This window comes from Dromaius novaehollandiae, chromosome 1, assembly GCF_036370855.1.
Source record: "Dromaius novaehollandiae isolate bDroNov1 chromosome 1, bDroNov1.hap1, whole genome shotgun sequence".
Lineage (NCBI taxonomy): Eukaryota > Metazoa > Chordata > Aves > Casuariiformes > Dromaiidae > Dromaius > Dromaius novaehollandiae.
Window position 1 is genome coordinate 126,798,147 of NC_088098.1, and position 21,559 is coordinate 126,819,705.

The window sequence follows — 21,559 nt, forward strand, 5'->3', positions numbered from 1 at the left end:
CAAAATTGGGAGGAATGTCTGGTACACCAGATGAGTGCGCTGCCATTCAGAGGGACTTCAACAGCCTGGAGAAATGGTCCAACAGGAGTCTCATCAAGCTCAGCAAAGGGAAGTGCCAAGTCCTGCACCTGGGAAGGAATAACTCCACGCACCAGTACAGGCTGGGGGCTGACGGGCTGGAAAGCAGCTTTGCAGGAAAGGCCCGGGGTGTCCTGCTGGATAACAAGGTGGACATGAGCTAGCAGGGTGCCTTTGCAGCAAAGGCAGCCAACAGCATCCTGGGGTGCATGAGGAAGAGCCTTTCCAGCAGGTTGAGGGAGGTGATCCTTCCTCTCTACTCAGCTGTAGTAAGACCACATCTGAACCACTGTGCCCAGATCTTGGCTCCCTAGTACAAGAAAAACATGCATGTTCTGGAAAGTCCAGCGAAGGGCCACTAATTCAAAGACTGGAGACTCTGACATATGGGGAAAAGCTGAGAGTTGGAAGTGATCAAGCCAGGTGAAGAGAAGGCTTGGGGGGAAATGACACTGATACTGTGTATAAATACCTGATGAGGGGACTAAAGAAAATGGAGCCAGACCCTTCTTGATGGTGCCAAAGACAAGAAGCAATGGGCACAGTTTGAAATACAGAAGTTCTGAGTAAATATAAGGAGAAAGAAATTTTTTTTTTTTTTAATGGTGAGGGTGGTTGAACACTGGCACAGGCTGCCTGGAGAGATTGTGGAGTCTCCATCCTGGAGATACTCAGAACCAACATGGCAAGATCCTCAGCAACCGGCTGTAGCTGACTCAGCTTTGAGCAGTGGTGTTGGACTAGGTGATCTCTGGGGGTCTTTTCTAACTTCAGTGTTTCTCTGTGACTCTATGTGAGGATGCATGCCTGGAGACCAAACTGCAGAGCTACGCCTTCCCTGAAGTGTAGACACAGCCAGTAGGATCCATTTTTTAAAACATATAATACTCTGTCAACAGAATGAAGCAAATATGTTTGTGGAAAAGATAGTTCACTAAATTACATTCAAAAGCTGAATCATAAAACATAACCATAAATAGATGAAATGAAAGCCAAACTTTAAATCTTAGTCATTTGGCATTTCTAGTTAAAGTTACAATATTAAATTCAATTTTTCTTTATGGCAGTTTTTGATATGTAACTTTTTAGGTTCTTATAAAAGCAAAGTGAAAGATGAAATTTTAGCTTGTGATATATTTTTTATACAGATGTTAAGTATCAGCAGGTTGAAGCTGTTGTATCCGGCATGTAGTTTCTTCCACTTGAGTCACTGGAATAACAGATGCAGTGTATCATGAGAACTAGCATATAAACACTGTGTGTTGCATGATCTTTATCTAATTATAAGTATGTATGGAAGCTCAGAGTTTGTTTCTGCATGCTATCATTTAATTTAAATAATTAAAATGTAACATTTATAAATTTTTGCAACAGTTGAAAATAAACATTTTTTCTTGGAAAATGTTGGGACAGTTAATGTGTTCCCATCTAATTTACACTATATACTGCAGTACAGTGCTTTTCTTCTGCAGAGAAACTTAAGTAATACTGTTCAAGAAATTCAATTGCAAACAAGTTTTTAAGAGCAATGTGTGTCTGGAAGGAGCTGCAGCAATACCTGAAGCAAAATTTAAATGTAAAAACATAAGTGTCTTCAAATCTCTAAAGAACTTGGTACCCTGGCTGAGTTCTACTTTTCTTTCTCAGTTGTATTTCTTAAACTGTACTCTACAAGAAAATTGAAAGCAATCCGCTGAATGAATTTATTCAATGCAAAAACATAGCTGCATCTAGGATGTTCAGAAAGCAATTTGTCAGATCTTTTCTTTAATTTTCCAGTGATCAGGTTCTCGAGAAACAAATTGTGAATACTTTGCATGAAGAGCTTTCAAATAGAGAATTACAATTTTTTGAGTGAAATTTTCTCATTATGAAAAAGAAAGTCTTTGGGTTCAAGCAAAAATATTAGAAAATCAAATTATTCTGTATTATAGAAACTTAAATGCAATTTAAAATCTCATTTCACATAGGCCACATCAGTAAAGATATCACCTCAGAAGGTTTCAAACCATGATTATTATATACCACTCTTTCTCCCTCATGCAGGGCTTTAGAGGTAAGACTTATTTTCTCCAGTCTTAATGATTTTCTTTCTTTAAAAGCCAGTTCTGAATAGATATTGTTTAATAGGTTTTAGTTTCTTTAACTATTAAGAGATGATACTTAGCTTCAGTCATTATAAACTGTCATAGACTTCATAAACTCTCATAAAGAGTGTATTTATAGACATACACGTTCTTAATTTTTAAATCTTATCATCATAAAACAGACTTCAGCATTGACAAATATACTTTCTTGAAATATCTTGATGAAACTTTATTTCCAAGCTTGTCTGATGTCAAGTGTGCGAGTGGTAGTCCAGTGTTGGTATTCTGAAGTGTTGTCTTTTTATTAATTTACTTGATAATTTCTATGGGTTGAAGAATACATTTATCACCAAAGTGAAGAAGTCGCACAATTAAAATAATTGTGACTATAATGTTCTTTTTCTCAGCAGTCAGATTAAAGAGATGGAAGAGATAGCTTCAAAAGTAAGAACACTAATGCATAAGTGGTACAAATGTTCTTTTGATATTAATCTAGTATTTAAGTTCTGATAAAAAATAATGTTAATTCTGACATTGAGTCCAGTAATGAGAGACTCAAAATACATAATTTTTCTGAAGTATGATTGTTCTGAATCAGTCTCTGGATGAGATTATTTCTCTGTTAACTGTAGAGAAAGTCTAGGAAGCCTGGCCTTCTCTGCCTAAATTTTGTCTTTGTGAATATCCCTTGAGCAGCTTAATAATTTCTGCTCATTTATAAGTAATACTCTCTTACTCCTCAGGTTGGTTACAGACTTCTTAGTGATATTGCAACAGTTTTGTTTAGCACAAAATGTATTTTAAGATTGCTTTAATAAATGTAAGGAAACTTTCTCTGAAATTTGACCCTTTTATTTTGTGACTGTTCGCTGGAGAACAACTTACATTTATATTTCTCAGCAGACTAAGATCTAATGTTCTGATAGACTATCAGTCCTTTAAATTTTCGGATGTTAGCGTTAATCATCAAATTTGCATTTAGATACTTTGATTTTTTTAGTTATGTTAACCTTAAATTAAAAGTTTAAGCAGATTTCTCAAGAAGCAGCTAAAAGTGTCATAAGGGAAAATGTCAGTCAAAGTATAGGAAGTGTTCATGCAACAGAACTGAAAGTAGCAAATATCCTGAATTTCCTGTGAATTTTGGTTGTTATTATTGGCTTAACATCACTATTTCAAGAGAAGGATTAGTTCTTTTCTTCTTGATACAGTCCAGATCAGACAACACTTACCACTTTTTGATAAAGATTTGTGCATCTTCATATTATCATCCAAACATCACTGCTTTGATTAAAGAGTTAGCCCTGTTTAGGAATATGTCTCAACCATATAGTTGCTTTCAGCTCAGGCTGGTCTGCAGATTGTTAAATTCCTACTACATAGAAGAAGATGTATAGAGGTCTTTTCTTTGAAAACTAAGCTATTTTAAATCTTAGGCTTGGCCCACTGTCATGTTTCAGTCTAAGCTACCTCAGTGCAGAAGGCGTTCTAAACAGGTATCTTCATTGCTTTCTTCCATAGCTGAAGATAACTACTTCATTCATCAGAAATGTTCTCTTGCAAGAATTAATATCTCAATAGCCTAGAGAGGACATTAGCAAGGAGTTTACCATCTCTGCATATTCTGCTCTTACTCCTACTAAAAAATAAATACATTTGAAAAACAGCTTAGGCATATGTTTTTGGAGTATAGGCTTGTAATGTATCTTGTTGACCACAAAATTTTTAAAACTTGAGACGAGATCCTGTAGAACTGCAAAATACAACTTTGCCTTTTCCACTGGGACCTCAATTATACATAAATATAAGATGCAATGCCCACTGAAGAGATTATATGAGTCAATAAACTTTCTAATTATTTGTGTAGTAATGCAGCTTCCACGATACATACAGAATGTATAGATTGGGTATGGTATAACTGTAGATTTAATGATCCAGCTTCAGATATTTTGTGCAGGGGGAACATATTGCAAGCTATGAAAATTGATAAAGCTACTGTAAATTCATTATAAATATTGAAGTTTACTGAGAATTTTACTGAGAGAACTATTGACTTTCCTTGACTAAATAAGATGATTTTAGGGGTGTAGTATTCTTTTTGAAGCCAGCACACTTGGCTTGTATGCTGTAATGAATTGTTGTGATTTATTGCATTTTTAAATCAAACTGGTCTATTAGTGAAACAGTATGCCATGGCAAAGAAATAGTGTAGAAGGTGACATTATGATCTAGAGTCTTTTAATACCATTCAGTGATTTAAAAACTATTTCTCTTTACAAATAGACACTTTCTGTTGAAATTGAAAAGCAACAAAATGGAGACTGATAAAAAGAAACTGCTTTTATGCAAAGCATAAAATCCTAAGGAATTTGTCATTTTAAGATATTATTTGGGGTAAGAATTAATGAAAATAAAACATAGCTGCATAGATAATGAAAGACAATTAGGAAAAAGAAAGGTAAATCCTCATGCTTCAGGGTAAAAGCCTCTGTAACAGATGGGAATAAATGAGACATATCCCCGTGTATCTGTTCTTCTGTTGTTGTCCGGTATGGTAGTGCTTTAACATTTTCCTTAGAAGAATGACGAATTAACAATGGTATTAAATTGATCTGTCCTTGATATTACAGGAGTTCTTAGAAGAATAAGCGTTAGTTTGCATGAGCAAATGTTGTAGCATCTGGCTTGAAGCTGATGCTGTAATTTGCCCACCAGTCTGTAGTTCTTTTTACGAAATATTTGTTTTCCATGTTAAGATAACTGCACATCCTGTGCGTGCTGAAGGAAGATCCACTATCACTATGTTAGTCCTAAATACATCTTAGAAAAACAATTTTTTTCAAAGAAACCCTTCAAAGCCATATTTTCACACATCTTTTTTATGCTCTCTTTTCCATACTACAGTAGCATCATGTTAAATCTTGACCTAGTTCTAATGCCAGCACTTACGGAAAAGATTATTACTACATATTTCTTGTATAAATGTTTGTATTATTAAGTACCAGCTAAAAGCTATTAAAACAGGGCTACATGCGTTATTATAGCTATTGATTAGTCCTACCTCCAGAAATTTGCAGATTCCAGAATAGGAATTCATTATATGATATTATAAACTGTTATTACTGCAGTAATTTATATTGAAAATGTCACACTGTGTTAGATCAGAGGTCTATCTAGCTCATATTCTGTCTCCAATAGTAGATGCTTAGGAACAGTGCAAACATGCCAATACTTTCTTGAGATATACTCTGAGACTTTCCTAATTTCAGATTCAAGATTTCTTGTGCTGGAGGTGGTATTTCTGTGGCTTTTGGTTCTATTGGATTTTTATTTTATGAGTTTGTATAATTGCATTTTTGAACCCTTTTGGCATCAGACCATTCTGAGGCAATTAATTGATTTAAAATCTATATCGTGTGTATAAATATTTGTTTTGAGCTTTCTGCTTGATAGTTTAATTTGGTAATTCTTTTCCTGGCAAATTTGTGTCATCCACAGACCTATTTAACACTAATGTCTGTTTCCCTTCCACCATGTCTTTCCTGTTTTGTCTTCTGTCATATCATCCCTCAATTGTCTCTCTTCCATGGTAATTCCAGAGTCTAATTATTAATTTCTTATAAAGTGCCATTTCATATCTTTGATGATTAAAGGGCATCACTTTCCAGATTTTTTGTGTGGATATACTAGACTTATTTGCAAAGTCTTGCAATATATGTCAGTATTTCCCTCTCATTGCCATCTGAAAGATTTTCCTAATGTCTAACCTAAATCTATTTCTCCTCTGCTACAGTTTAAATTCATCCCTTCCCTACACAAACGTGATGTGCAATGGATCGCCTTCTATTTTCTGGCAACTTTTTATATATTTGCAAATTTTTATTATGTTGCATTTCCATTCCTCCCACCTCCTTCCCCTTAGATTAAGCAATCCCATATTTTTGGTCTTTGTGTAATCAGCTCCTTTGTTCCCTGGTAAACTCTCTTAGTTGGCCCATGTCTTTCTTGAAGTTTGGTGCCAACTCCTGGTTGTAATACCAGCTGAGACTCTACTAGAGCTGAATAGAAGTGAAAGAATCTGTCTATCTTTCTAAAATATGACTCTTCTGTTTATCTGTCCCAGCACAATATTTGCTTTTTCTGCAACAGTGTGAGATCTGCTGTAATTTCTAGAACTTCTGTCTAGCCAATTCTCCAACAAATACTTGTGTAATTAATGATTCTTAATTAATTGTAGTACATTGTATACATCATTATTGGATTTCATCCCATTTATTTCAGACCATTACTCCAACTGATCAAGAGCTTAAAAAATTATAGTCCTTTCCTCAGGAGTACTTGCAACGCATTCTTTTTCCCAGAGTCAGTTCTTTATTCTGCTTGATATTATCTCCAAATTGGAATAAGGTAGTTTTTTGTGCTGTTTTCCAAGTCACAAATGAAAATACTGAATAGGATATGATCTGGGACACATTCCTGGGCATAGACTTTATAGTTTGATTTGTGGACCACTGATTAGACTTAAAGTTTTTCAGTGAGTTGCGTTCCCCACCTTATAGTACTTTTTTCCTAAACTGCATTTTCCTTCCTTCCTTATGAGAGAGACTGTGACCAAAATCAAACTAAAGTTAAAATGTCTAGTATTTCTCCTTTACCCATAGTATCTTCTACTTGTCAAAGAATTGGACATAATTTGATCTAGAAGCATTTACGGTGCCTGTGCTAACGAATAGGTTGCCTATTTGTTATTTTCATGTAGAATAATTAGAAATACTACCTTGATTATCTAGATCTGGAAAACAGTTTTCATATCCGACAGAAATTCTTGAGATTTCAAATTAATCATATAACTGGTTATATTACCAATCTCAGGCGTTACCAGCAAAACTGTCTGGACACCCCTTGGTGTTTGTCTCCACGTGGCGCTCTCATTGCCAGGATCTTTCCTTCAGTCAGGATCTGCACCTTCTTCTTTCCAGGCCCCTTTCTTCTCTTTCAGACCAGTTCTTTTCAGAAACCCTCCTAAGTCACCTATTTTTCCAATAGTCAATGTGCAGCAGCACAGTGAGTGATCAGCTTCCTGGTTGTAGCTTCTGTCTCCTGTCTCTTCATTAATGGGGAGATTCAAGATGTGCCACTTTTGTTCAGTCTCAGTTTATCAGAATTTGCAGCCACTCCCTACCAGCTGCAGCTAGCAAGTAGCAGGCTTCTGCTTAAGAGTTCAAAAGTCCTGGAACATCCCCCTTCTCCCCACAATTATCTGCTGCCTCTTAATTAATTTCATATTTTGCCTACAACATCTATCAGCCTGGATCTTTATCACTGCATTGGCTGAGCATCTTTGTCTTAAATGTGCATTAAAGTGTTTTTTTTTCCAAAAAAGTACAAATATAATTGAAATTTAATACCTTTATATGCTTAAGGGAAAAGGAGGTATCCTGAGCATGGCTTCTGATTTTCATTGTTTATTTGTACTAAAATTGAGTGTTTATGTTTAGAAAATTAATTATGTTAGAGTGGTTAGCTGGCAGATTTTACAACACATCTGATATAATTAGGAAAAATAACTGCATTACATTTTCTGGATAATTTACTCGCAAGTATTTGGGATAAGTAAATTGATATTAGAAGGATTAACTGGAAAACAAAAAACCCCCTTATAATTGTATTTAATTAGAGAAAACTGGGAAAATATTTCACTTTATAGTTCACATGAAGTGAAAGACAATAAGTTTTTCAGAAGCGGAGGCATTCACATGAAAAACATTCTTTACTTAGAATATAGTACAGTACTTTGTCATATATTGAATTAATTTTAAAAAGTGTGATTAATTATTAATATTCTAGTTACTTTCCCATTAGCTTTTTTGGTATATTCTTTTCCACTGCAACAGAGTGTTTATTGTAGCAGCTAAAGAAATAATCTCCAAGCACCCTGCTTGAAAGTATTTTGTGGGAGTGATGTTACAGCTGTAATGCTTGGTAAGTTAGACCAAGCAACATCTCTATTCCCACATAAGTGGAAATTAAAAAAAGAAGTCTTTGAACTGTGACTGCTACTGAGAAGTTTGCCAAAGCAGCAGGTCCTAAGTTTGATCTTATATGTATGGTATTTTTTTGATAGCACACTGAGCTATGTTCTGAGGCTCTTTATTCAGTGCTCATGCCATGAAGCGGTATCTTTGCCTACAGAATGCTTTTTCTTTTTTCTGAATGACCGCTTTCTTATCCTGAGGATAAATGTCATATTATAAGAATGCTTGTATGGAATTGTCTTCTAAATAATCCTTTTTGACCTGTGCTTCAAAAGCAGTTTTGGATTGCTAATGGAAGACTTGATTCCTCCATAAAATTCTTTTTACTTCTAAAGTCAGCAAAAGATAATCTTGAAACTATGACACTTCCTTGTAAAGTTCTTTTGTCTTCATGGTGAAAAATACTTCTGTTCTTAATCCTTTCTGAAAGGAGATTTTTTAGGAAGAAATTGCAATTTTTGGTCAAAATAATTACCGATTTTGGAGAGATCCTTTCTAAATAGTGATTTTAATGTACAGCAGAGTCTCTCTTTCGGGTATTTTTGAACAATCTTTGAAAATTCTTTATGAGCTTCAGTCTTCTATGACATATAAAGTCACAGTCTGATAAAAATTTTACTGTGTGTTAGCTAACTTTCTTTAGGCAAGCAAATGCTTAAAAATTAGTCTTTCTTGGAATCCATTTTTATTTGAGATTTTAATTCAATATATTTACTTTAATATTAATGTAATGAATGCATTAATGTAATTTCATCTGAGTATATTTACCATTTAATGATTTGACCCTTGGTTAGTTAATTTCTTATATTTGGTTCTTGGCTAGCTTCTTTCTTAAATTTAGTCTGAAGCATAATATTTACAGTACCTACAAAACAACTGTATAAGCTTACAACTTGTCTGTTTGGTAGAAATGGGGAGTTGCATAACCAAACTTTATCTGTAGCTGAGAATAACTATTTGCTTATTTGATTTAATCATACCTCTTAGGGCACATTAAGAATCTGCCCCAATTGAAGTTATTGAGCCAATACTGCTAATTTATGATCTGACATTAATAACATCATCTAGCTAATTCTTCCCTGTCACTACTGGCAGTCTTACAACTAGACTTAATATCAAACAAAGTAGGCCAGTGGATGAAGGCAACTTTATATGAATATATTCATATAAAATAAGTGCTAGTAAAAGGCAACCATTCTGAAGATTCACAATATCTTCACACACATGGAGTGGCTACCAGTGTCTCATTCGAAGCTCAGGATTTCTTTTCCAGTTTGAATGCTTTTGGATTTGTGGCCTGGCTTTTGGACAGTAGCTTGAATGATTACATCAGTCTGGCTGACATCTAAGTTCTGTTATTACAATTGGATGCACTTAGGAGTAAATATGTTTACCTTAAGAAATTTTGTGATGTTCAAAATAGCAGCCTGCTTGCTTTCTGTGCTGATGGTAGTTGTTGTTCATAAGGTGTCAGATGTACCCCAAGATACTCTTCGAACCTTAAAACCGTTAGTGACGCTGAATTGAGCTAGTATCTATAGCATAGCATCGTTATACACGAGAGCAGAAGATTCAGCATTCTTGATCATTAACTTAATCATTGTATTCTCAATGTATAGAGTATCTAACTTTTTTTCTCTTCTCTGTAACTTTCAGTTAGGGTATGGTCCGTCTCTCTGTAAAAGTACGGTTCTTTAGAACACATGCTATTTGTGACCCTGCTTTCATGGGTTTGTTCTCTTTGTAGAATAGGGCTCTTAGTAAGGTCTGACTTTCAGTAAAGGTCTGAAGTGCATAACCTGACAGAAGATTTTATGCTTGTGATATATTAAATTATTTCTGTGGTACTGGTATCTCCAAATTCTTCTTTTGCTAATGAAGACAGTGGAATGTCTTCTACCTCATTATATTACTATCATAACAGTTTGGTGTTTCACACTTTTTATCTTTTAATGTTAGCATTTTTGAAATGAAAGCACACTTTTTTTAAAAAATTTCTTCGTACTATAGCATTAAGATGTTTATATTGTGTGAGATTTTGGATTGTCTCTGATTCTGTAGCATGTCAATGTGTATTTTTCAGCCGAGGACTCTTCAAACTTCGTAAACACTACACTACCTGGAAGTGTAGTGAAATAAAAACTATATGATTTATCCTGTGTGAGAAAACATGAGCCCAGTCTATCTGAATATCTCACCAATGACTGAACTCCAAAGTGCTCCCAAAGTTAGGGAGCTTGGACTTGAGATAGTAAAGAAAGCAAAGCAAACAAAACAATAGGTATTTTTATAATCGAAATTAGATGAAACTGCAAATTACCCAACAGAGAAGGTATGACTCAGTATTTTAATAACTGTGTCCAGTTGCTCTACTGAAAAAAGGATAAGCTTCTATGTACTGGTGCTTCACAGACTGCGTATTATCTGGAGAACAAAGTACCAGTAATTGAGTATAGACAGTGATTAAAAGCATTTAATTATTGGTATCAGTCAGTAACATTTTTTAGAGAGTATCTCAGGTCGAGAGTTTTCAAATGCCTTTATTCTTCCTATGGTTTATTATGGTGCTCAAAAACAGAAGTCTGTTGTCTAAATGCTATGGGAAATATTTAAGATATGGAATGCCTCAAATAAATATTAATAAATTATATTACCATTTTATAATCAGTTTCATTTTAAATAAAAATAATAGAAATAGTCTAGCTTCATGAGGATTAGACCTTTAAACCCCAGTGGTAGAAGCACTGATCTGTGCTGTACAAACTGAGCACGAGTGCCAAATAATTTAATATGACCTTAAACAAAATGAATAACCTTTTCCTTCTTATATGCTTAAATGTTGTAACTTCAGAGGATCCATGCATATTTTTGTGAGTTTCAGTAGCTGTACAAACCTTACACGTATTTGAATAGAAATAATTTACATGTTTATGAATCTAATTTGGCTGGTATTGGTGAGGTTAAGTTTAGCTTACTTACTTTCCTTCCTGTTGTGATGAATACTCTGATGAGTATCAGAGTGCAGAAGTAGTAGCTACAGTATTCTAGGTAAGGGGTTTTTTTTTGTGTTTTCAGCAATGGCTCTGAAGGAGAACTATGTCTGTGAAATTCTAGCTATGGATGGATATTTACTTTTCCTGTTTTTTCTTCTACTCAGTTGTTTCAGAAGGGCATCTTACCCATCCAAAATAAAATAAGACATCTCAGGAGACGAAGAATTAAATTCATTCTGATCTGTTTTTTCCACAACAGGTGAAATACCACCAATGAGATGGATAATAAATTTTGACCGAGATCTTCTAGATGGTCTAGTATTGGCAGCACAGCTGGCAGCTTATTGTCCATATTTGGTAAGGGCTTTTCTAAAAATTCTATGTTTTATACATAGGGCAATATTAATATAAGTGGTTTTATTCAGACCTTATTTTTCTTTGGAACTGTTGGCTTATATGGATTTTAAAAAGAAAAGAAACATTTAACAAGTCTGGAGTGATTATTTCAGTGGTTGATTTTTCTTTTCTTTGAGTATATTCTTAATAGTGAATTTTGATTTCAAATTTATCTTACGGATTGCTGAAAGAGGGCAAATACAAACATAGTAATTTTACTCAGGGTAATATAGAGTTTGATTTCTGTGTCTTCCCTAGATTGCTACTCACTTTGTAAGAATGTATACTGCTCCAACAACTGCTGAACAGTGTCTGCACAATTGTTTGATACTTGTGGATGCTATGCATGCTGTCAGTCTGGCTATAGACGTAAAGGTAAATTAATTTATACCATCAGTACTTATATACTTTGAATATCTTTTTTACTTTTATGATAATAATATTTTACATGTAATTAAGATGAGATTATAGTGACAGATTTTTTTTCATGATGTACTTATATATAATGACAACCAAAATGCTGCATCATATAAAGCTACTTAATTTCAAGTAATTTTCCTAATTCCTTGATTTGTAGAATTCAGCAAGTAGTTGAACATAAGATTAATTCTGTTCAGATTCTAGCATCATAAACCACAAAATGAGTGGAATTTGTTACTAACATTCTAAGGCAATTTAGAAAAATTATATTTAGGAGCAAGTATTGTGCACTTAAGCATAAAAAAGAGTGTTAAAAAAATTATAAAAATGCCTGGTGGGACTTAGGTGGATCTAAATCATGTAGGCTCATTAGGATTCTGTCTGTGATTTGATGCACACAGAAGTCAGTAGCTTTGGACTGCTGGAGAGGGTAATGCTGTAAGTCACCAGCCTCTGGAGTCCTTTGTTGGGAGGAATATGATGTTGATGTTGTTGGTTTCTTCTTCCTCACTCTGGATCCAGCTGGGATGTTTGCTAAAAGGCCTTTACACCTTTCCCTTTCTTCCTTGGTCTGCAACTCCAGGTTACATCTAAATTTACTGTTTTTACAGTACATTACATACTATTTCTTTGTTCTCTTTGTTACCCCTAAGATCAGTTTCATCCATCTCCAGGTCTGCATTTCTTTAACGGGTGAGTTGTTCATAGCTGTAAGGTCTCTGGTGCCAAGCCCATGCCCCAGCTCTTATCATCCCATACCAGTACTCCTCTGTGCTGCATCCTGTGTCTCCACTTCTCAAGACTTGCTATTGTACCAGGCCTGTATTTTCCTACACTGAATCTTTGTTTGAAAGTCATAAATATCTCATTTTACGTAGAATAATTGCTGTTTACTGCTATCTGTGTAGTAGTATGATTGGACCACACAAAGACAAAAGTAAAGTAGATTTGCCATAGATATCTGGACAATTAGAGAAATTGCTGTCACAGTTAAATCAAGTAAAACAAAGCTCTACATACAGGTCAAGAAAATTTCAGACAGAGCCGGCCTGACAAGCTTCAGTCCTGGGGCCTTGTAGATTCAGTACAAAGCTTATGGCTTCTTACTAGCAATGACAATACTGTGTTACAGGGCTACATGGTTACAGGGACTTGTGCTCTTGCCTTCTGAGAGCTAGTTGGTTGTGTTAGATCCTGGACTATTGGCTATTTGGAATAGCTGGTTCATTCTTAGTTTCCTTTTCTCTTTTGCTCCCTTGAGTGGCTAAAAATCCTGTCCTTATCAAAACTAGTAGAAACAATTCTGCATACGTTTTATAGTTGTTGAACTGGTGTTTCTCATTAAAAAGGTATAGTGTGAGAAAATTCCCAGCTGCCTTTTGTGGTAGCAATTATCCATTTTCTTGAGCACTAAATACCATAAGAAATCTAAAGTAAACTTTTTTTCATGTGAATTGCAATAAATGTGCCTATCTCTGTATCTCTGTCTCTCTTTCTATTTTAGGTGTGATTAAGCTGTCTTGTATATAGGTAGCAGTACTGCTGTCATCTCCACATGGGAAAATAGAAGGGTCTGCAGGCATGTATCCTCGGGCAGGTGTTAAGTTAGAAGCTTAATAATTAGGTGTAGCTGTTGCTTCTCTCAGAAGGGAATTTGAGATGCTCACCTTCACTTTTGGGTAGGGGGAAACCTTCCTATATGCAGAAACTACCAGGCTTGTACCTGGAAACCCACTTTCCATTCTCCAAATTACTTCCAAATAAATGTAATACTTTTTTAAAAGCTACTAGTGGGGAGGGGAACGTGCCATGACACATCTGAATAATTGTTTCTTTTGATGCCTGTTTTATTACACGGGATTCTTTCTTGTATTTAGTGGCACAGGCAAAGAAGCACAATATTTATATGAATGATTATTTTGTTGTTAAAGACAGAACAATCTGATTATTTCAGTTGTTGTCTCCTATATCTTCTGGGAAGAACTTTTAAAAGGTATCAGATCGTTTGAAAGTGGCAACAGTGCTTTCAAAATAATTTAAGAACACCTATATTCTTTTCACATTTAGCCTACTTGGTGTGGTTTTAGGATTGGGTACATCTCATAAAAGAAATAATTTAACTCGTAAAGGAAATATTTAGCTGTCACTAACATTTGATCTTTTTCATTTTTAAAGAGACCTTAGGCCTATGATCTGGTGGGCTGATATCATGCCTGTTACAGGGAATGGGAGAACACATATTTCTGAATTCTTATCAGCTAAAGTTAACAGAGTGATCTATAAAATACTTGTTTCTGACTAACTTCACATCACTTGTTTCAGGCAGTAAATTGTGTTTTTGCCTGTAACATTACAGCTCTTTCTATAATTCAAAAGCAAGATTCTCTTGGCATTTGTCAAATTGTAATTATTAGTCATTCATATAGCATACCACCTATACTTAAATCTTATTCCAGAATTGCTATTGCCACCCTGACAGCTGAACAGAATTTAAAGCATTCTGTTGCTGTGACCAATTCAAACTAATAATGGCCTCAAGACAGCATCCTAGAAAATTAAATTCTGAGACATACACTGGGAGCAAACAAAATATTGTCTTTCTGATATATTTTGCTAGTATTACTCCAGGCAGACAGGATTTTTAGCAGGTTGAGAGGGTTGCCAGACAAGAAAGAACATATGAACCGTTATGTCCATCACTTTATTCATTGAGCTGTCTTTTAAATAAGATCAAGTGATATTCCATATCTGTCCTTTTTATGGCCAACCCACAGGATATATTTACAAGTTTAGCATGAATGAATAGTTGATAATTTTCCTTGATGTTTCTTTTAATATTTTCTCCTTATGCAATTTAAGTGTTTGTCAGATTCTAAATTTTGGCACATAATGCAAATTATATAATTTTACATTATGTTTTGTATAATTTGCATATATATATGGAATTGTGTCTTTAAGGTTAGTGAAAATAAGTTTTCCAAATATAGGCCTCATAATTACACTGACCGAGAAAAATGGGCTTACTTGAAGAGTATACCCAGAAAGTATCTTGGAAATTGGCATGTGCAAACCCAAAGAAAGAGGGCAGTAGAAGAAAGTATTCTAGTTTGGTCTCTCCACTCATGTAATGCCTTATCTTGCTTTCCCCATACTGTTTTAGGTCTTATCTTCCTCTTAAGAATTTCTAGAGTGGTGCAGCTTTCACTGTGAGCAAAGCGAATCTCAGGGACTCTTGTTGGGCCTGGGTAGATGTGGAGCAAACTGGGCTAGCTAGAAGGCAGATACAGTAGAATAGACAGGATATTTGTCTGCATGTGAGAAAACTTTCCGAAAGAATCAGAGGCAGAGGTATGGTGTGAACAAAGAGATGTGAAAGGAAGCTGTTAAGTTTCCAACAAATCTTTTTTCTTTCCATTTGATTGTGTTGGGATTACAGGGAAAAATCAACCCTGGCCATCAGTGGCTAGACCAGTCAAACTGCTGTTTCCAGCTGTACCAGCTGCTATTCTGCTCCTGCATCCTGACACGGAGGTGCTATTATTAATGGCCCTGTTATTACAGGCCAAGCCAAGGAAGTCTGCTACTTCATATACTTGTGATTGACAGAGAGCATAAGGAGATTTTATAGATACAGTCCATAAAATAGAAGCATACTTTGCCTGAGCTTTTAATAATAAAAACAGGCAATGTAGCACAGGAAAGCAAAGGCTGGATGCCTGATACAGAAACGGAACTAACCACATTCAAGGTGGAAGCAGAACTCCAGGACTCCTTAATGCACTTAGAGAGTGTGCATTTCTTTTAAGACCACAGTGCAATAATATTGCCAGTTCCCAGTATTTTTTGAGGTATTGGTGTTTATTTTATAGATGGGTCAGTCTGTATTTGTATAGATTAAGAATTTAAACAAAGCTGTATAATAAGTCAATGCCAGAAGAAGGAACAGATCTCAGATCTTCAAAGTCTGCATTTTAATTGTGACTAAGGCATGTTCTACCATCAAAATATTATGATTATATTCTTCAATCAAAATGTAGCTACAATCAAAAATATATTTAAAAGTACAGAATGTAAGGAGTACTTTTTACATAGATTTATTAGGATTCATATATGCTTTCCTAAGAACACTTTTTTTTTTTTTTTTTTTAGCTTCTTGTACTTTGGCAAGAAGAACAGCAAAATACATGAATTCTCTTGATGAACTGTCTTAATTTGGGATTTTTCTCAGATAGTCTTGTTTCATAAACTTAACAGGTTAAAATGTGCCAACAGTATCAGCAGAGTTCTTTACTATCAGGCAATTACAGCTTCTGAACTTTCAGGACAGCTTTGCATTAATTAATGCAAAGATTTTGGTGACAGTGCAAGCTGAAACATGTATTAGGTCTAGAATAGATGATATTTTCAATCACTTTAAATCTAAGATGTTGTAATGACAAAGTAGTTTAACTGGAAGACTTCAGCTGCAAGCTTAAATGATTCCTCTGTCAGGGAGTTCAAGGCTTTTAAATCCTCTTTTTGGTGAGGATTAAGACATTCACTTAAGATGGAGTACTTTGGGGAAGAAATATGTTTCCACTTTCTAATCATGACCGACAATACAAGCCTGGAGTATTAATGATGTCTTTCAATACATTTTTATTCTTTTTTGTTTGATATTTTTAAGTACCAAAATGCTCTGATTTGAAGAACATGCAATTGAAAAATTGAAAAGCTGAAATAAAATATTGCAAGATAGGATGGTGGAAAACAGTGATTTGGGGGCATGTGTGAGATGAGGATGGTTCTGATTATTTTAGGAGAGAAGATGCAGTGATTAAGGATAGCCACCAGAGGAACTCAATTTGCTATTTACTGATTGAAGATTAAGGAAAATACTGACATTTATATTTGGGACCAAGTAAAAGGGAGGAAATTTTCAAACAAGCTATAGAACATGTGAGTAAAGTCAGACAGTGTTAAGAAGCTGAAAATGAATTTGGCTATTCTGTTGAAATGAAGAAAGGAATGCACTGTAGCTTTGGAGTAGGAAGCAGTCAAACTGGGCAATAGTATGGCCATATGAGGAAGAAAGGGGGGCAGATGGTGACCCCATGACATGAGTCTGAAATGAAGAAGATGCTGTCAGCAGTGAATGGAGAGAAGAAATGGAATGTGATAATGCAGATTTTTTTGAATTTCCAGTATAGCTAAGAACTTTTCCCTGAGACAGCCTTTTGACTATTGTATGTACATTGAAAGGTAACTTTCAATTAGTTATAAGATACCAGTTTTTCTTGGCTCTCATTTAATGTGTCATTCATACTTTTATTTTAGTTACCTCTAAGGATTATTAGCACTTTTGTCTTCATTTCCCATACTTTAGTAGGGAGCTATTAGCTTGATGAATATGACAACTTGACAAAACTAACTTCAGGAAAAATAACTTCTTTCATATTTCTTAGTTATTTGACTAAAAACTGTATGATACTGCAAATATACAGACAGAACTCCTTTTCCGTCTTATCTACCAATCTGTAATGTAAATGCAAATAATTTTTGGTTTGATCTAACATTGATGTGATGTCTTATATTGAGAAAACAGAAGAGAAAAAATTTAAAAGTTCACTTTACTTTAAAGGAACATTTACCTGGAATTCAGTTTTACTGATAATATTCACTGGCATGATGAAATCTAGGCAAACACATACAATCACAACAGACAAGTCATCTGTCAAATCATCTCTATTTTTAAGTTCACCTAGATATACCCTTTGGCACCCTATATGCATGTTGTGGAAAGGAAAGGTCATAGAATTACACAACAGCTGGAGTTGGAAGGGACCTCTGGAGATCATCTGGTCCAACCCCCCTGTTCAAGCAGGGTCAGCTGGAGCAGGTTGCCCAGGACCATGTCCAATCGAGTTTTTAATATCTCTAAAGATGGAGACTCAACAATGTCTTTGGGCAACCTGTTCCAGTGTTCAATCACCCTCACAGTGAAGAATTGTTTTCCTATGTTTGGATGGGATTGCCTGTGTTTCAGTTTGTGCCCATAGCTTCTTGTCTGTCACTAGGCACCACTGAAAAAGTCTGACCCCATCTTTTTTGCACCCTCCCTTCAGATACTTATACACATTGATCAGATCTCCTCTGAGTCTTCTCTTCTCCAGGCTGAAGAGTCCCCATTCTGTCAGCCTCTCCTTGTATCGGAGATGCTCCAGTCCCTTAATCATCTTCATGGTTCTTTGCTTTGCAGGACTCACTCCAGTAAATCTGTGTCTTTCTTGTACTGGGCAGCCCATAACTGGACACAGCACTCCAGATGTGGGCTCCACAGGGCTGAAAAGAGGGGAAAGATCACCTCCTTCAACCTGCTGGTGTTGCATTTCCTAATGCAGCCCAGGATACCGTTGGTTTTCTTTGCCACAAGGGCACATTGCTGGCTCACGGTCAACTTGTTGTCCACCAGGGATGACCAGGCCCTTCTCTGCAAAGCTGCTTTCCAGCTGGTCAGCCCTCAGCCTGTACTAGTGCATGGGGTTTTTCCTCCCCAGATGCAGGACACTGCACTTTCCTTTGTTGAACTGTGTGAGATTTCTGTTGGCCCACTACTCCGGCCTGTTGAGGTAACTCTGAATGGCAGTGCAGCCCTCTGGTGTATCAGCCACTCCTCCCAATTCTGTTTCATCTACAAACCTGCTGAGGGTGTGTTTGGTTCATTGTCCAGGTCATTAATGAAGAGGTTCAACAGTCCCAATTGGCCCCAGTATTGACTCCTGTGGCCACCTCCAGCTGGACATGGTCACTGATCACAACCCTCTGAGCCCAGCAGTTCAGCCGTTTTTCCATCCACCTTGCTGACCACTTTTCTGGCCCATATTTCATCTGCTTGTCTGTGAGGATGTTATGTACAGTGTAATGTTATGTACAGTGTCAAAAGCCTTACTCGAGTCAAGGTAAACAACATCCACTGCTCTCCCCTCATCCACCAAGCCTGCTTTCTCATCAGGTTGGTCAAGCATGGTTTCCACTTCACAAATGCTGACTGTTCCTGGTTACCTTCCTGTCCTTCATGTATCTGGAAATACTATCTAGGATTAGTTGTTGCACTGCCTTCCCAGGGATCAAGGTGAGGCTGACCAGCCTGTAGTTTTCCAGATGCTTCTTCTTGTCCTTCTTGAAGATAGAGGTGACATTTGTTTTATTCCAGATCTCAGGAACCTCTCCAGTCACCAGGACCTTTCAACGATAATCAAGAGTGGCTTCACAATAACATTGACCAGCTCTGTCAGCCCTTGTGGGTACATCCTCACAGGGCCAGTGTACTTGTGTATGTCTAGTTTGTTTAAGTGTTCCCTAACCTGATTCTCCTCTATCAAAGGTAAATCTTCAGTGCTCTAGATCATGTTTCAGAATAGATGGTGCTTTTTATTCATGTGGGAGCAACTGAAAATTACTCAGATGGCCTCACTTATGATATGTCTAAAGAGAGGCTTGGTATGTGTGAATGGGATACACATGGCTTTTTAATAAGGATTTTCATATATGTATACCTTACATACAAATCTAAATGTAGACTCCTAAGCTTTTTTTAGACACCACAATAACTACTTGGTCTTTTTTCCAGACTTGCTGACTGTCCCCTTCTCACATTAACTTCCAATTTATTGAAAACTTGGTTGCTTCACTTAAGCAAAACCTACATAAAACTAGGAACCTGCTTTTGTTCACAAATCACATTGTTTCCTATGTGATTTCCCTTCAAGTTGTATGTTTAAGCCTTACAAATCTGGAAGTACCTAGGAAAGATTGAGCATACGGCTTTCCGTTTCTGAAATTAAGTGTAATACTTTTTGTTATCTGCTGTTGGTCTAATACTGTTGCCATAGTTTTCAGTAGTCCTTTGCCATTGTTAGTTTAAATTGATTACCTAGCTAATATCCATCTCATGGTCACTAATTCTAAGCCTTTCTATTTCTCAGTTACTTGCATCCTGCTAGAAGCTGTTATTTGGCTTAGTAGGTCCATTTTCATCATTATTTTGTAGATTTATTAGTGGAGGAAGCCTTCTGCATGATTTTTGAGTCTGTTGTATAGTTGCTTAATTACATAGTTCAACTAATAATTAGATATTCAGAAACGAGGAGAATGTTATTTGCCACAAGGACTGGTTCAGCAGTCTGCTCCTTCCTGGTATCTTTTCATAAAGATTTTCTCTACTCTTTTCTGTCTGTCAAAACTTTGGCTCATAGTTACTGTAATTATTTTGGATTTAAAGCAATCTGAGCCGTATTTTCTTTTTCTGTTCCAGCCAGATAGATCAGTATTTGTTTATGATATAGTCTGTAATGAGTATCAATCCACCACATTTCGCTGTGCTAATAAATGAGAACAGCCAGCATTTTCAAATATCATGGAGCGACTCAGGGGCAGTTAGTGCCATCTGATTTTTGTATTCAATTATAAACATATTTTCATAAAATATATAAGGCGTTGCTTTGAAAGCAGTTACAAGCTGCTCCCTAAGCAGTGATAGTAGCAGTACTAAAGACCTGACTTTATTAATATACAGATGATTGGAAATGTGTAGAGTTGCCTAGGGAAATAAAGAACAGAGCTGATGCTGTTATAAGAGTGAAATAACTCTCTTTCTGCAACAAAATCAATCTACTAGCCCTTGAATTTCATATCTAGTTTTGATGTATTTTTTACTTGGAATATTTAGAATTGAAAATATAGTAATTTATCTAGTTCATCAGCTCCAGCATTTTCTTTTAACTACACAGCATTTGAGCACAAATAAAAAGCAAACAAGCAAGCACCCAACTCTGAGAAATGTGGGATTTTTCTTTTTGTATTTTGAGGAACTTTGTTAGGGATACAATTTAAGCCAGAAGTCTCTTAAAAATTATTAATTGCTTTTGTAAAATTTGGTAGTTTATAGAATTTACTGAAGCATATAATCCTCATTTTTGTCTGTCTGTTTGCCTGAATGTTGTCTGTCTGAATTTTTCTGCTGAATATTGTTGTGGAGTACTTTTTAAATTTAAATTAATTCCTAGGGTAGTAGATTAATGTCACAAATACAGCATTACAAATTCAGCACATAATAAAACAGAAGAATATTCTCTAAGGAAATAAGTTCTGATCTGAGTGAAAATAAGTAGTAGTAGGTAGAAAAAGAAAGGAAGGTTAGGCCTCAACAGGTAAACTTCTCTTGCATCTTTCCTGTCTTAAATGAAAATGAAGAAAATATAAATAGTAGAGGTCTGAAAACACAGTATATTGGAATAACTTCTCCAACAAATACTTGTTTATATTCAGTAGCTATTACTGAGATAAGTGAATGAAAAATGTCAGAATATTTTTCAAACTGCAGGTTGAAAGGCTTTGTCAGGAAAGAAACTTTTTTACTTTGCATAGTAAGTGCATCCTAAAGTTCCAACCTTAAAAAAACAATGATGTTGGAAATAAACTAAATCAGAAGATGAGGCACATGATTACGTCTGTGCATGGTGAGCATATGAAATGAATCTTAAAAATTACAAGGATAAGCATTACCTAGGAA

General features: G+C 35.6%; 1 protein-coding gene across 1 annotated transcript in view; it reads left to right on the forward strand.

The window, feature by feature from the left end:
- Window positions 1-21,559, forward strand: part of CFAP47 (cilia and flagella associated protein 47) — a 386,437-nt gene that overhangs the window by 109,431 nt on the left and 255,447 nt on the right. The window contains exons 35-36 of the mRNA XM_064505814.1: window positions 11,453-11,550; window positions 11,848-11,964. Coding sequence (XP_064361884.1) covers window positions 11,453-11,550; window positions 11,848-11,964 — 215 coding nt within the window. The remainder of the gene's footprint in view (window positions 1-11,452; window positions 11,551-11,847; window positions 11,965-21,559) is intronic.